This window comes from Passer montanus, unplaced genomic scaffold, assembly GCF_014805655.1.
Source record: "Passer montanus isolate IOZ18808 unplaced genomic scaffold, ASM1480565v1 scaffold17, whole genome shotgun sequence".
NCBI classification, from domain to species: domain Eukaryota; kingdom Metazoa; phylum Chordata; class Aves; order Passeriformes; family Passeridae; genus Passer; species Passer montanus.
In genome coordinates, this window is record NW_024364270.1 from 3160699 (window position 1) to 3174852 (window position 14154).

General features: G+C 35.4%; 1 protein-coding gene across 1 annotated transcript in view; it reads left to right on the forward strand.

Annotated features, from left to right (window-relative positions):
- The window catches only part of TBC1D15 (TBC1 domain family member 15), a 35017-nt gene that overhangs the window by 13021 nt on the left and 7842 nt on the right, over window positions 1-14154 (forward strand). Inside the window, exons 5-11 of the mRNA XM_039703899.1 lie at window positions 1207-1417; window positions 5513-5612; window positions 7128-7325; window positions 8793-8921; window positions 10394-10497; window positions 10771-10865; window positions 12266-12382. Coding sequence (XP_039559833.1) covers window positions 1207-1417; window positions 5513-5612; window positions 7128-7325; window positions 8793-8921; window positions 10394-10497; window positions 10771-10865; window positions 12266-12382 — 954 coding nt within the window. The remainder of the gene's footprint in view (window positions 1-1206; window positions 1418-5512; window positions 5613-7127; window positions 7326-8792; window positions 8922-10393; window positions 10498-10770; window positions 10866-12265; window positions 12383-14154) is intronic.

The window sequence follows — 14154 nt, forward strand, 5'->3', positions numbered from 1 at the left end:
CTCTTTTTTCTTTTATAATACTTGTTTTCCATGTATTATTTCACAGCATGTAACTGGGGATTATTGTGCTTTTTTTACTGTCTTTATAATGGTTTTAAATGTCATGTCTGTCATGTATGACTACAGGGTTTGGATGTCAGATCATGAATGTTTTCGAGTAAAGCACAGTCCTTGGCTTTTATGTATATACACACACATACACACAGAGCATCTCTGTTGGATAAATATGGTTTACCACATCTCTAGTTTGTATTGAATTTTCATCTCCAGTCAGCAGAGCATGTCTTTCATCCATAGTGAGTGTCACTGAGGACTACAGACTTGGATTATGCTCTTTGCCACTTCTTGCCTATTTCCAATTGCTGTAATGTGATGGGAGCAGGCCAGGGGGTGTCCCAAATTCCTTCTGGACATGCTGGCAATTTTGTGTCCTGTGGTAAAGTTTAATCCCTTTAATCCCTTCTCTTTGAATATATGGAATTTTGCACAGCATGTATGCAAGTTTGCACACTATAGGAGGAAAGGGTGAGGGGGAGATTTCCAATTCCTTTGCCCTTACTTTGGTAGCAGCCTTACATGACATGTGGCTGGTAACTGTGAGTAATATATAGGTTACAGGATTGTAGCACATACCATGTTTAGTTTGAGTAAGTAGCACTACCTGGTGGAGGTGCAGGTTGGATTTAGCTTGCTGCTGGAATTTGATAAAGCAGATGTACATTTAACTGCTTGATCACTTCTGTTGTCGGATCATAGAGTATTTTGAGTTGCAGGTGACCCACAGGGATCATCAAAGTCCAACTCTTGGCCCTGCACAGAACAACCCCAAGAATCACACCATGTACCTGACAGTGTTGTCCAAATGCTTCTTGAACTCCTGTTAAGCTTAATGCCGTGACCACTTCCCTGAGAGCCTGTTCCAGTGCCCAGCCATCCTCTGGGTGAAAAACCTTTTCCTATAAACTGTAGGTACAGTTTTAGGGGAGTAGCCTGATGGACTTATTGATTGTTTTACAAGTCTGTAGAAGACAAGGAGGCTCAAAGAGAAATTCAGAAATAGTAGTTACAGTGTGCATTTTATTATTAGAACCAATGCTGATGTTTACGTTTTGAATTTGTTTTTTAGAAACAGTGATAGATATAATGTGTTTATAATTGCTAACACTGAAAGTCAAACTGAAATCATGTGCTATTTTTGTTTTTAAGATGCTACAACTCATGCAAACAGAGAAAGCAAGTGGTCGTTCCTGTTCAGTTTGATAGATCTGAAATCAATCAAACAAAACAAAGAAGGCATGGGATGGTCTTATTTAGTGTTCTGTCTGAAGGATGATGTGAAGCTTCCAGCTCTTCACTTTCATCATGGAGATAGCAAATCATTGATTAAATGTCTTGAAAAGCACGTTGCACTGAATGAGTAAGTATCAGACAACTCTTAGTTCTGTAAAATACAGATTATTGGTTTACTTAAATCATGTAATGAATTTCAGAGTAATACTTCCTGATTGTTATTCTGTTCCTTTTTTTAATTAATAGAAGTAGTTTTCAAGGTGACTGAGACTATGGTTTTACCATATGCATTTGGAATGTAAGCTGAAGTTTAAAAATTTTTGGATTGATTAGTGAAGTATTTTAGAATCTGAAGTGTCATTAACTCCGAATGCCTCAATTGCTCCCTCTAGTGGGTGCAGAAGCTTCTTATCAACATTCAGTGTAAAAGTTAAATCCTTCATGAGCTACTTCTATAAAATGGGATAATTTGTGTTATAATTTGAGATTGTTTCCTTTGTGTAAAATATGCATGAGTATTTAAATGAGTGTGCAAGGTAACTTACAATACCGTCAGCTAAATCAATTGGTATGTAAATGTTTTCCCCCACAGTTCTGTTCCCCTGTGCTTTCTTGCCTGGTCACTGTTTCAGTCTTGATCTTTGCTACACAAATCAACTATCTGAGTGTAAATATAGTTAAGACCCTATCATTCTGTTAAATAATTTGGGGTTGTTGTGTAGTTATATTGTGCTACCTCCAAGTTTTTTACTAGGATAGTCTTTTTGATCAGCATGCATAAAATAAAATTTTCTGCTCTCACCATGTAGGCATAAGTATAATTTAAGAAGACAACAGGTAAATAAGGTTAGATAGACTATGAAGAAATAAATGTGATATAACATGTATACCTGTAACACTGTAATATTAGTGTAGCATGTAATCTGTTTTCAAAAATGTTTTGCTATTCTCACTTGCAACGTAATAGTCTGATGACAGATTTGAAGGTGGATAGTGAAATGGCTGTAGGAATCCTTACAGAGGGCTCTTCTTACATTGCTAGCATCACTGGGGCCAGAGATGCCTTCAACAAGTAGAGCAGGCTGATGCTGAGTAACACTGAAGAAAATTTTGCTGGAGAACAAGTCAGTAGGATGTGAGTGGTTGTATATTTATTGAACTGATTTGTGAAAGGCTTTGACAGTTTCAAGACATGGTGTTGGGGTTTGTGATAATCAGAAGTTTTCAGCTGCTTGGAGAAGGTCAGTGTGTCCAGCTGGTGGAATGGTACTGGCTGTAGCATTGTATGTGAGCTTTGTAAGGGGAAAAGTCAGGAAGGCCAAAGGAGAGGCTAATAGGGGGACAGGATGAACTTGTAAATAGGAATATTCTCTGTACAACTGTAGATTAGAAAATCCTGAGTGACAACTTCATCTTAAATCCTGAGGGGATTTTTTCCTCTAGGTTCCCTTCCTTAAACATCTTCATTTAGTGTCATAATTTCCCAGCCCCTGCAGGCATAGGGATTGCCATCTCCCTCCCTCCCTTCCTTTTTCCCCAAGGAAACTGCTCCTTTTTGAGCATACTGCTGTGTTTAGTTATTTGTGGAAACCTTCTGAGGAGCTGCTGGTAAACAGGGGCAGGTTTTGGGAGCAACTGATTAGCAAACACTGGAAAAAGACCTGTGTTAAATGGTGAGTCACAGAAAGCTTTATATCAGATTTGTGTGATCTGTTACCTGTGGACTGCAGCAACATATTTGAAATTTTCTAACTGATTTCTAGGAGAAGACAGCAAAACTTGAGGTGATATTCAAGCTTGCAGGATGTGCTGTGCTGCTTGGTATTGCCACCTTGAACAGTTGTAAGCATTAACTAATGCAAGAGCAGATACTTCAGGAGCTTTAAAGCAAAAAGCAATGATAGCTACGGAAGTTTAATTTGGATGACCTTAAGCATTGACATGAGCAGGAATGTCAGTTTTATTTTTCTTATTTATTTAAGGTGTCTTCTGTCACCAAATTCCCTTCTGTTGTTTACTCATGAATTATGATCATTATTTTTGTCTAAGGAAAGAGAAAAGAACAAATAGGCCATCTGAGTTATGGAAATGACAGAGTCAATCTGTTTTTTTCTGTTTTTTCCTAATGGTTATTCATTCTTTAGTACATAATGTATCTCAGCTCACAACCTCATTTAGGAAAAGATGTTTACTCAGCTGGATGCCACAAGCAGATATTTGTCAGTGTAATTACTTGTTATCCCAACTTATATTTTATAAAGCATGGGATATTGACATTAAGCTAGAAATTTTAGCTTCTCTATATATTATCTTTATAGGTATTTTCTTATGTTCCTATTGCCTCAAAAGATTTTTTTCTTCTCTAACACCATTCTTTATAGATATCACATCATTGCTAAAATCAGCATGAAGCAGCTAAATTCATACAAAATAGTTGTGATTTTTTGTCCTAAGGATTAGGTGCCTCCTAGTTTGACTGCACCAGTCTAATATTGAGAAAATACCATGTGCACAGATGACACTTTATAAGTCGCAGGACTATGAGGAAGTTTCAGAAAGTGTATAGCTCACAAATTTTTGAACATTACCTAAGTAGGTGTTGATACCCACCTGACTGTCCAGAAAGTGTGTTTAATTAAAAGGGAGGTATGGTACAAAGTTTTAATTATTTTAGTTAAGGAAAACATAATACATGAGTCAGCCTTTGCCCCTGTGCTGCTCTTTAGAAAAAGCCAATTGAGCTTCATTAACTGTTGGTGCCTCAGAACTATGACTGTGATGTCTGGCTGTCTCAAAAGAAGATCTCTTGTTGCATTTCATATCCGTCAGTGTTTACAGTGTCCTGTCCTGTTGGAATGGGAAAGAGATAAGGCTTATTAAAGTTCTTATCTTTGACTTTAATAACATGGTAGATGATGCAGGTGCTAATAAAAAGGAAAGCAATTTTTCTTTCAAAGACTAGAAATAGTAGATTTAAACTTTGTGAGAGAGCAATAGAGAGGTATTTTATAAATGTAAGTCTGTGCAATGGATTAGGGTCAGATGTCAAAGTGCTTGGCTTTCTCCTGCCTGGATACAAACTCTGAGGCTTGAATGTCAGCCTGCTTTCTGAGCTGTTCTTTCTTCTGTCACCTACTGAGCAGTAAATTGGTGATTCAGCAGCTGCTTAAGGAAGTAATGGGGTGCCTGTGCTGAAGAAGGGGGCAAAATGGGATGTTGCAGGGGGAGTAGGTATGAGAGCAAAAGAACAGATTCATTTCTAGGAGAAGCATGGTTTCAGTGCGTTTGTTGTCACTGTTTTCATCTGCCTGTGGAGCCCTGTTGAGTAGCAAATGTATTGAGCAGGAGTGTACAAATACAGTGAGTTAGGCCAAGTCAGGTTTGTGTTCATTAAGCTTTTGGAGTCTACACAGAAATATATTTGCAGGGCTGCACTGAGATGGTTCTGTTTTGCAGTACACTGGCTCTGGTGTCTTTTAAGCTCCTATGAGTATGAATCTTAGCATTATTCTGACAGGATCTGTTGTAGTACTGTTGGGTAGAAGATTGTTGATGTGCTTTCGTACATTGAAAAACAGTTTGTATTCCTTAACGTAATGTTTCAGAGGGTGCCATAATGTAAGATTTACTAACTGGTAGAAAGAATTCCTTAACTGTATGGGTGACATAGGCTCTTTTCACTTCCTCTGTTATGTTAAGAGATTTGAATATGTATTGTGTTGAGGCTGACTGTGTCTCAGTACATTTCCTGTGTCACAATTTTTTTCTTTTCACTTCTTCTATTATGTTAAGGGAGTTTGAGCATATGTTGTGTTGAGGCTGACTGTGTCTCAGTACATTTCCTGTGTCACAATTTTTTGTCCATTGTCAAAACTAGAAAAATGTACTTGAAGAAAATTTTTTCACCTACATGTAAATGGATCTTCCAGATTAATTTCTCAAAAAAATTTCTAAAGCTTTGCTTTTCAGGGAATGAAATAGTGCAATTCAGAATTAATATCAAAATAACATAATCTTTTGAAAAATGAAGGTTCTGTTTTGTGTAGCATTAGCTGGTTAACTTGTGCCAGACTGGTCTTGCATCACATGAATGGTCTTGCATCAAATCTTTTATTTTTTGCACAAAGCCTAAATTTGTGACTACAGAAAACCAGTTAATGTTCTGTAAACTTTATAGAAAAAAACAGTTGCACCAAGACACCCTTTTAAAATTTTATTGCAGATCTCCACATGATGAACGGGTTCTTCTTGTGAAGACTCAGAAGTCACTGTCTCAGTCTTTTGAAAATCTCTTTGACGAACCATCATATGGCTTATTACAAGTATGTATTTCCTTCAGATTTTTTATTCTGAAGACAAGTGTTGAAAAAATGCACCCTACAATGTCACAGGAACATTCTCTGAGTAATGATTTAATGCCATTGTAAAAGCATCCTAAATCACATGCTTACTATAGAAAGTACACTTAATTGTGCCATTGTAAAAGCATTAACTATATCCTAAATCACATGCTTACTATAGAAAGTACACTTAATTGTAAGTTGTTTTCTATGATGTAATAACTTCTTAACTTTTCTGTGGTATTATTTCAAACCTATTCAAGTTCATGTTCTCTGTGATTCATACTTTGCGGGGAAAGGAAATATTTTGGGAGTTACCACAACATATTAATTATAATTTTCTAAGTTTTCCTTGACTCAGTATTCTTTTCATTGATATTTTCTGAGGCTTTTGAAAGGATAATGGAAATGCACCAGTAAAGAGGACAGTATTGGCTAAAAATATGGGAGGTTTTAATACTACAGTGGCTTATCATTTGTTGGGTCTTAGGGGCTTGTGAAAGTCAGCAGCAAAACTTGAGTGACTTAAATGAGGCCAGGGGTTTGATCCACTGATGTGTTTAGTTAAAGAAGTTCTTAATGAATTAATTACATTAGTTTCTGGATTTAATTGTCAAATCAAAATTTCTGTGAAATTCCTAGCAGCGTACATGATTATTCAGACTGTTTTCTCTGTCAGGGTAGAGAAACTGAGTGTAAGGTTTCTGTTTTGTGCCATGAATCACTGATAGCAAACAGTGGATCTGATCCACTTTTATGTGTAGGTCAGGCTTACTGAGAACACTGGTATCCAATGGTCCAAATCAATTAGCAGTATTATCTTCATACTTAAGACGTGTTTTTTAATCACGTGATGACATTAAGGAAGATCTTAATTAATTAATTACATTAGTTTCTGGATTTAATTGTCAAATCAAAATTTCTGTGAAATTCCTAGCAGTGTAAATGATTATTCAGACTGTTTTCTCTCTCAGGTTAGAGAAACTGAGTGTAAGGTTTCTGTTTTGTGCCATGAATCACTGATAGCAAACAGTGGATCTGATCCACTTTTATGTGTAGGTCAGGCTTACTGAGAACACCAGTATCCAATCTTCCAAATCAATTAGCAGTATTATCTTCATACTTAAGACGTGTTTTTTAATCACGTGATGACTGTTCTCTATTTCTACCAATACATGAAACTTAAATAATTTTGAGATCTACAGTACCTTTCCTGATGTTTTCCTTCGAGTACAAGAATTACAAGTGTGTATATATATATGTATATAAAACAAATGTATTATAAACAAAAATGTTTGTGTTTTGCTGTGTTTTTTAATCACATGATGACTGTTCTCTATTACTGCCAATACATGAAACTTAAATAATTTTGAGATCTACAGTACGTTTCCTGATGTTTTCCTTTGAGTACAAGAATTACAATATTTATATGTATATAAAACAAATGTATTATAAACAAAAATGTTTGTGTTTTGCTTGTTTTCCATGTTATAACAGAAATGGAAGAAAGATCCATATGTAGTAACAATGGGAAAATTTTCCAAAGTCACAAACTATATTGTTGGTAGTTTACGTTCAAGTGATCAATCAAATCAGAGGCGACCACCATCAGAAATGGCAGACTTTCTCAATGATACCATTCCAGGGCTGAAGATAAATCAGCAGGAAGAGCCAGGATTTGAAGTCATTACACGAGTGAGTCTATAAATTAAGGGTACAGATGTGCTGATTGTTTTTATGTACTCCTTTAAAAGAGTAGTAGGACTTGAAGCATGATGAGTTATACTGTTTATTCAATTGTGGCATATTACCATTTATTCTCAGGAGTTTAGATCATCATCAATTACTTTTGCATATGTCATTTTTATGCATGCAAATGCGAGTTTTCTTTGAAAGGAAGTTTGTAATTAATGAAATGGTGACTATAGTTATGTTAGAGGCACTACCTTAAAAGGTGTCCAGTTTTATTTTCAGTGTTTCCTCTGAGGTCAGTTAGAGCTCTGTTAAGTAAAATTGGAGTATGCAGGCTAATAACCAACTTTCTTGGCTGCTTGCTCCTAACATTTCAGTTTCTTTTGAGATTAAAGAAAATACTTAATTGGATGATTAATGTCTAGGGTGTATAAATTACAGATATATGCATGATTTGAAACAAAGCTAGAATGAACTTATAACTGGATCATGAATCACTGTGGACACCTGTTGGAGTCTTTTACAGATATGTGGAAAAGGTTTATTTTTAAATGCTTGTGATTATTATTTGAGCATCTTATATGTTTTTAAAACATTAAACTGTTTTATATGGGGAATTTTTTGAGTTCAAGCAAGTGTTAATATCTCAGCAGTAGCTGCATGAACAACATAATTCTAAGATGTTGCTGCCTAGCACTTAGTTAATTTGTGAATGAGAAAAAGTATTAAAAATTCTATATATGGAAAATAACATTGACCTATTTGTTTTAATCTGACAAATGCCTTGGGCTTCTAAAGAGTTGAAATACAAATTGATTTGGGGGTTGCTATCATAAAACTATTTTTAGAAAGTAAGAATTTACTTTCTGCTGAATTCTCCTTACATAGAATTTGGGAACTGAGAGACTAAGCACAAACTGAAACTTTTGATGGGTGTTATAAATTCTGAAAGTACATACATCCTTGGGTTTTTTAAGAGGCTGTGTACAAAACTGATCTTTCCAGTCACATTGTGCAGTTTGTGTAGGTATAGCATCTCCAAGCCCAAGCTGGTTTTCAGTTCTCTTGTAAGATGCACTTGTGTATCAGGAGTGTGTTTTTGAAGTGAAGCTCCCAATTGTCCTTGTTTGCTGTGTTGCATTAGTTCATGGGAAGCTAGCTCAGAGATGTTTGTAGAATTAGGTTATTTAAAACACACATACATCCTCCAAAATCTGAAGTATTACCATGTATAGCCAGGTCCTCAGCAGCAAGTGTCTTACCCTGAAGATCCACACTGCTTGTGTTGGCCCACTCCACTTGCTCATGTGGCTGCAGCCTTAGATCCTTAGAGTTGCTGAGGTGTGTGCATGTGGAAATGTAATTGCACTGACTATAAGAAACTGGCAAGCTTAGTACCACTTGTGCAGTTTTTTGCAACTACTGAAGCACTTCATTGGGATTCATATAATGCCTTTGTGTGTGTTTCAGATCGACCTAGGGAAACAGCCTGAAGTTAGTAGAAGAGAGCCTGTGACAGCTGAAGAATGGGCTAAGAATATGGACTCTGAAGGAAGAATTGTAGATGTTGACTACATAAAACGACTGATATTCAAAGGGGTAATTAGTTTTTCTAAATTCAGCAAGACCTATGGCTTGATTCTGGCTTTTATTTTCCTTCCCAAACTGTGGATATGCTGCTTTCATTAACTTGTAATGTTTCAGGCAGAACTTTGAGCATGACCTATACTGTCATTATTGAGAGACTTCATAAAGCATGGTTTCATGCCAATCAAATACCTCAGCAGTCTTGCAGCTATAGAAAGTGCTCTACAAGGAGAGAGATCTTGTTGTGGCTGGCTAAAGGAAGTGAGTTGGAAATATAGAAGCTTAAGTGATAAAACAAATGAAGGTGGCTCTCAGGAAAAGACCAGTATTTCAGTGCTAGGATATTTGGTTTGTTCTTTTCTCTTACAAGGTTTTTTCCTATCCTTCTCCAGCAGAAGCTTCTGGTTTTGCCCAACTGTTTGCTGGGATTTGACAATGTTTAGCAGAGCAGTGCTAAACACTTCCGCTGGTATTTTTAATTGAACTGAGGGGTTTTGCAATATGAATGTGAATTTAGTCTCAGTGATGGAAATTTTGAAAACTAATTGTGTCCTGTAGCTTTTCTACCTAATGTTACTTCAGCATTTCTGTATTTTGGTGGGAATACAGCTGCCTTAATGCATTTTGTGCCTGCTGCTGCATGTTTCCAAGCAGAAGTAGAGAATGATAGCACTGTTCCTTAATATTTGTGTGCTTGATGTGCCCAGTTAAGGACCCTTCCACAATCATGAGAATTACTACAAACCTTTTCTTCTGTAGCCCGCATTCTTGTCAATCTCTGCCCATTACCAGAAGACTGAGTGCTCTATTTTATTTATGACTCAAGATCCCCAATGTGGGGACTCTCATAGAAAAAGATTCTTATTCTTATGACTGTAGTGCAGGAGTTGCAAGAAACTCTCTTGATGAGAGTAGGGTATGATTCAGCTCCATACATTTTTGTCATCTAAAAATGTTGAGCATTACTTGGGAAGATTTCTGACAAGCAGGCTTCTTGAATGGACATTAGTATTTTTGACTGAAAGATGCATTGCAGGTTGGCTGTGTCTTGTGAGATGAAAATATTTATTTAAAAAAACAAATAAATGGAAGACTAGTCCTCAAGGTCACTTTATGGCAAAACCAGAAGTTTGGCAACCAGAAGCAGCATTATATTTTTGTACATTTTTAAAGGTACCTTTTCTAAAGTCTTTGATGCCTGTAAGTTCTTTATTTTTAGCAGTGAAACAAAAATATAGGAAGAAAATTATTTTTTAAAGTTTCTTTTCTTACCTAAGTGTGGATCCAGTGCTTCTACAGTATTCTGTTTAATCATTCTCTTTTCCTCCTGTTTCCTCACACCTAGTTAGCACAGGAGACTTGGCTACGATGTAAAAAGAAACCAACTTGAAGTTGCTACTTTGGGAAGTCTTGTATCAATCTAGGAATGTTTCCTCAGAGTATGATAACGCTTTTGTTGATGCATCATACCCATTTTTCCCTAGGGTCTCTGCCATACTTTAAGAAAAGAGGCATGGAAATTTCTTTTGGGATATTTTCCTTGGAATAGCACTAAAGAAGAGAGAGCAAATCTGCAAAAAAGGAAAACGTGAGTACAGAGACTTTTTTCTTACAAAAGAAATTTAAAAATTACATCTTTTTTTAAGACAGAGTGATGTAGAAAGCCCTTTGAAAGACAGCTGCTAATATTGTTGAATGCAAGAACCTGTGACATTTTCTTAAAAATTGTTTTAGTGAAAACTTTATATAAACAGGGTGTTGTTATTCCATTTATCTCAAAGAATACATAGAATGGATGAATGCTTGAATTAAAAAAAAGGAAATGTGGATGTTTGGTTTCAAAATTGTCGTTCTTCTTCAGGGATGAATATTTCAGGATGAAGCTGCAGTGGAAATCTGTCAGTGAGGAACAGGAAAAGCGAAATTCAAGATTAAGAGATTACCGGAGTCTTATAGGTAAATTCATGTTTAGACACATACCTAAATTCACACACACTTTTAAAAGATAACATGAAATTGAAGAGCCTGCATGTAGAGGCACTAAAAATGAAATGTTGCTCTTTTCAGAGGTGTCTAAACTTGGTTATGTACTTAATATTAAAACTTTCTCAAGTAGAGTAACACAGTGCTTTACATATTAGTGTTACAAAATGGCTGGATTTTTAAACTTTGTTCAGTCAGTAACAAAAGACTCTTCATGTTGTGTTATGTCATAATGTGTTTCTCCTGGAAATGTTGTTATGTAATATAACATACAATAAGAATGTGAAAATGTGTCTGTTCATAGTTTATAATTTCTTATAGAGATTTGTGTGTGTGTTCTGACTTAAGGGGTTTTACACCTACTTCTAAAAACTTCATCAAATTATGCAGATTATTAGCAGTTAGTATTCTCATTTCTCTTTAGTGGTGAGATTTGGGCACCAGTGTTCTGGATTACTAAATTTTTTTTTTTAGGAGTCAGGGCAAGATTTCTTTGTTATTCTGAGACAAAAACTTACTTCAGGCAGTTATTCAACAGGCAAGCTGAAAGGGTCAAAGTAGTCTTGTCTTGGTAGATTAATAAACTACATTTTTAGAGAATGATAACAGAAAAACATATATTCTGAGTTTAAAAAAGGCCAGGTGTTTGTTTCTGTGGAGACAGTTATTTTAATTTTTAAGCATTTGAAATGTATGTGGCAGTATTAGAGTTATGTAGTGAAATAGATTAAAATCCACAAAATACTCCTTTTGTCAAACTGCTTTCAAAATTTTGCAAAATTTCAAAATGTATTTGTCTTGAATTTCATCTTATTAAGGAGCATACTTAAAGTGTGCTTGGTGTGTTTCAGACATCAAAACTACTTGGTGAAAGAGGCAGTTTCATCTGCTATGAGTTGCAGGAGCTTGTTACACAGTATTTATAAAATGCTGTTATGAACTGTCACAGTGTCTTTGAGCTGATCATGTGGGAGCTTTCCAACTATGGATTATGCTGTGTTGCATCAGTATTCATAAATGGCATTGTAGAGTTAGCTCACATAAAATTATTTTTAATCCTCTTAAGTGTAAAACATTTTTGCTGAATTGTATTCAGGATTTTTTTCCATAAAATGCATTATCAAAGAAAAGGCGGAAAGCTTTAAAATATGTTTGTAAGCAAATACTTTCATTGGAGATAGGAAGGATTTTATTTATTTTAAAACATTCTTTGTTTTGAAATGACATTCAGTTACGCAGTTGTCTTAAACACTTCAAAGCTTTCCAACAGTGTTTGAGGAAGAAATCATCAGCTTAGATATTCTGAATTAATTTGATACTGGTTTTGTAAGACTGGTTTTGAAAGTGTTTTTAAATCTGGACTGTTTTCTTAGAAAAAGATGTTAACAGGACAGATCGAACAAATAAGTTCTACGAAGGAGAAGATAATCCGGGACTGATTTTACTTCATGATATTTTGATGACCTATTGCATGTATGACTTTGACTTAGGTAAGTTGTGTCCCTCTGAATGTAAAAGCCTTCTTGGCCTCTAATTTGCAGCTTTGCTTATGCAAAGTCCTATTAATAGAATTGAAATAGTATTAATTGCAATGCTTTTTGTAAATGTTTTAAAAAAATGTAATAGTTTTTTTTGTAGTGTTCAATAATGTAGATAACTTTGTTCAGTTTTTCTTCCTCTCTTCAATTTGGTGTCTGTTTTAGGCCTCTGAACTCATTAATTGTGGTGGGATTAGGAATTAAGTGGTAGTTTGTGTTTACCCCAGACCTACTGTTGTGGGGTTCTTTTGCCGTTTTTGGGGTTTTTGTGTGGTTTTTGTTAAGTTTTTGTGGTTTAGGTTTTTTGTGTTAACTTTTTAAAAAGAATTGAAGCAGTCTTGCTTTTCAGAGTTTTAAATGGGTTTGGGTCTTTGGAGCTTGAGTGTTATATATGTTTTTAAGACTGATAATATCAATAAAAATTACAAGCCAGCTGCCACTGCTGTAATTAAAGCTCAGCATGCTGAACCAGCTGTTTGTAAACATGGTGTTCTTTTGAATATTTTAAAAGCTGGTTCTTGAGAAGTGCACTTAGCAATCTGTCAAAAATTACATTTTAGTGCGTGCATCTGCTGCAGAAGGAAGAGCATATAACATCTTACTTTCATCACACTGTCAATGTGATGGCTAAGTCTTGGTTCCTTGTTAATTGTCTTGGGAGGGAGGGAAAAGATACTTGCAGTTGGTTCCCTCTTCACCCCTGGCATGACATTTGGCTGTTGTATACTTTGGAGTTTTTTTGAGTATTCTGTATCAGAAAAGTTTTGGGATTCTAAAAGTCCACTTCATGCCAGATTTTGAAAACAAAAAGTAAGATTAAATCTTTAACTGCTAGTATACATGCAGTCGAGCTGTAGTTCTTGTCAGGTTTTGTTCTCTCTGAAAGAGTGTATTGATCTTTGGCTTGAAAAAAGAGAAAACTAAAATGGATTGTTTAAACATGTAGCTCTGTTTCATCTCTTTCCACATTTCAACATTCATTAATGCACATTATAGGTGAAAGTAAAGCAGATTCACCACTCACTCTGTTAAAAACATTGTTGACATGGCTTAAATGTGTACACTGGATAACTCTTTTGTTTTATAAGCAAGCAGGAATAATGGGAATACAGTAAATTTGACACAGTAGCTGTCCAAGGCTTCTACACATTGGTGATCTGCTGCTCTTAAACTTTTGACAGCAGCTTTAGAGGGGTCTGAATAATGCCACAAACTGCTTGATAGGGAAGGGGACAGAAAGCTGTTAATAGAATATTTTTCTGAATTAATTCCTTAAGTCTGCATTAATGAAATTTGTTTTATTATTAAATGGACTTTTAAACTGTCTTGGACAGAGTTTTCTCTGCATTTATTTTTAGTTAGCTGTAGTATTTAATATGTGGGGAACAAAACCTTTTTCTTTTGGCCTTTTAAATATTTACCTGTTTGCTCTTATTTATTCTCTTTTTCTTTTTACAGCTGCTCCATATTTTCAGTTACTGATTCTATTCCTCTTTTCAGTTACAGAATTACTATTATATCCATCATTAAGAAATAGCCAACTGAGAAATATTATGTTGAACCAATCACTGATGATAGATACACACATTAATTGTGTTGTCCTCTTTAGAGAGGTCAGCAACAATTGGGCAATAGTTAAGCTGACACAGATGGTCTTAGGTTTGGGTGTATTTAAATTACTTTCCAAGCAGAACAGTCCCAACTTCCTTAAATAAAGGAATCTT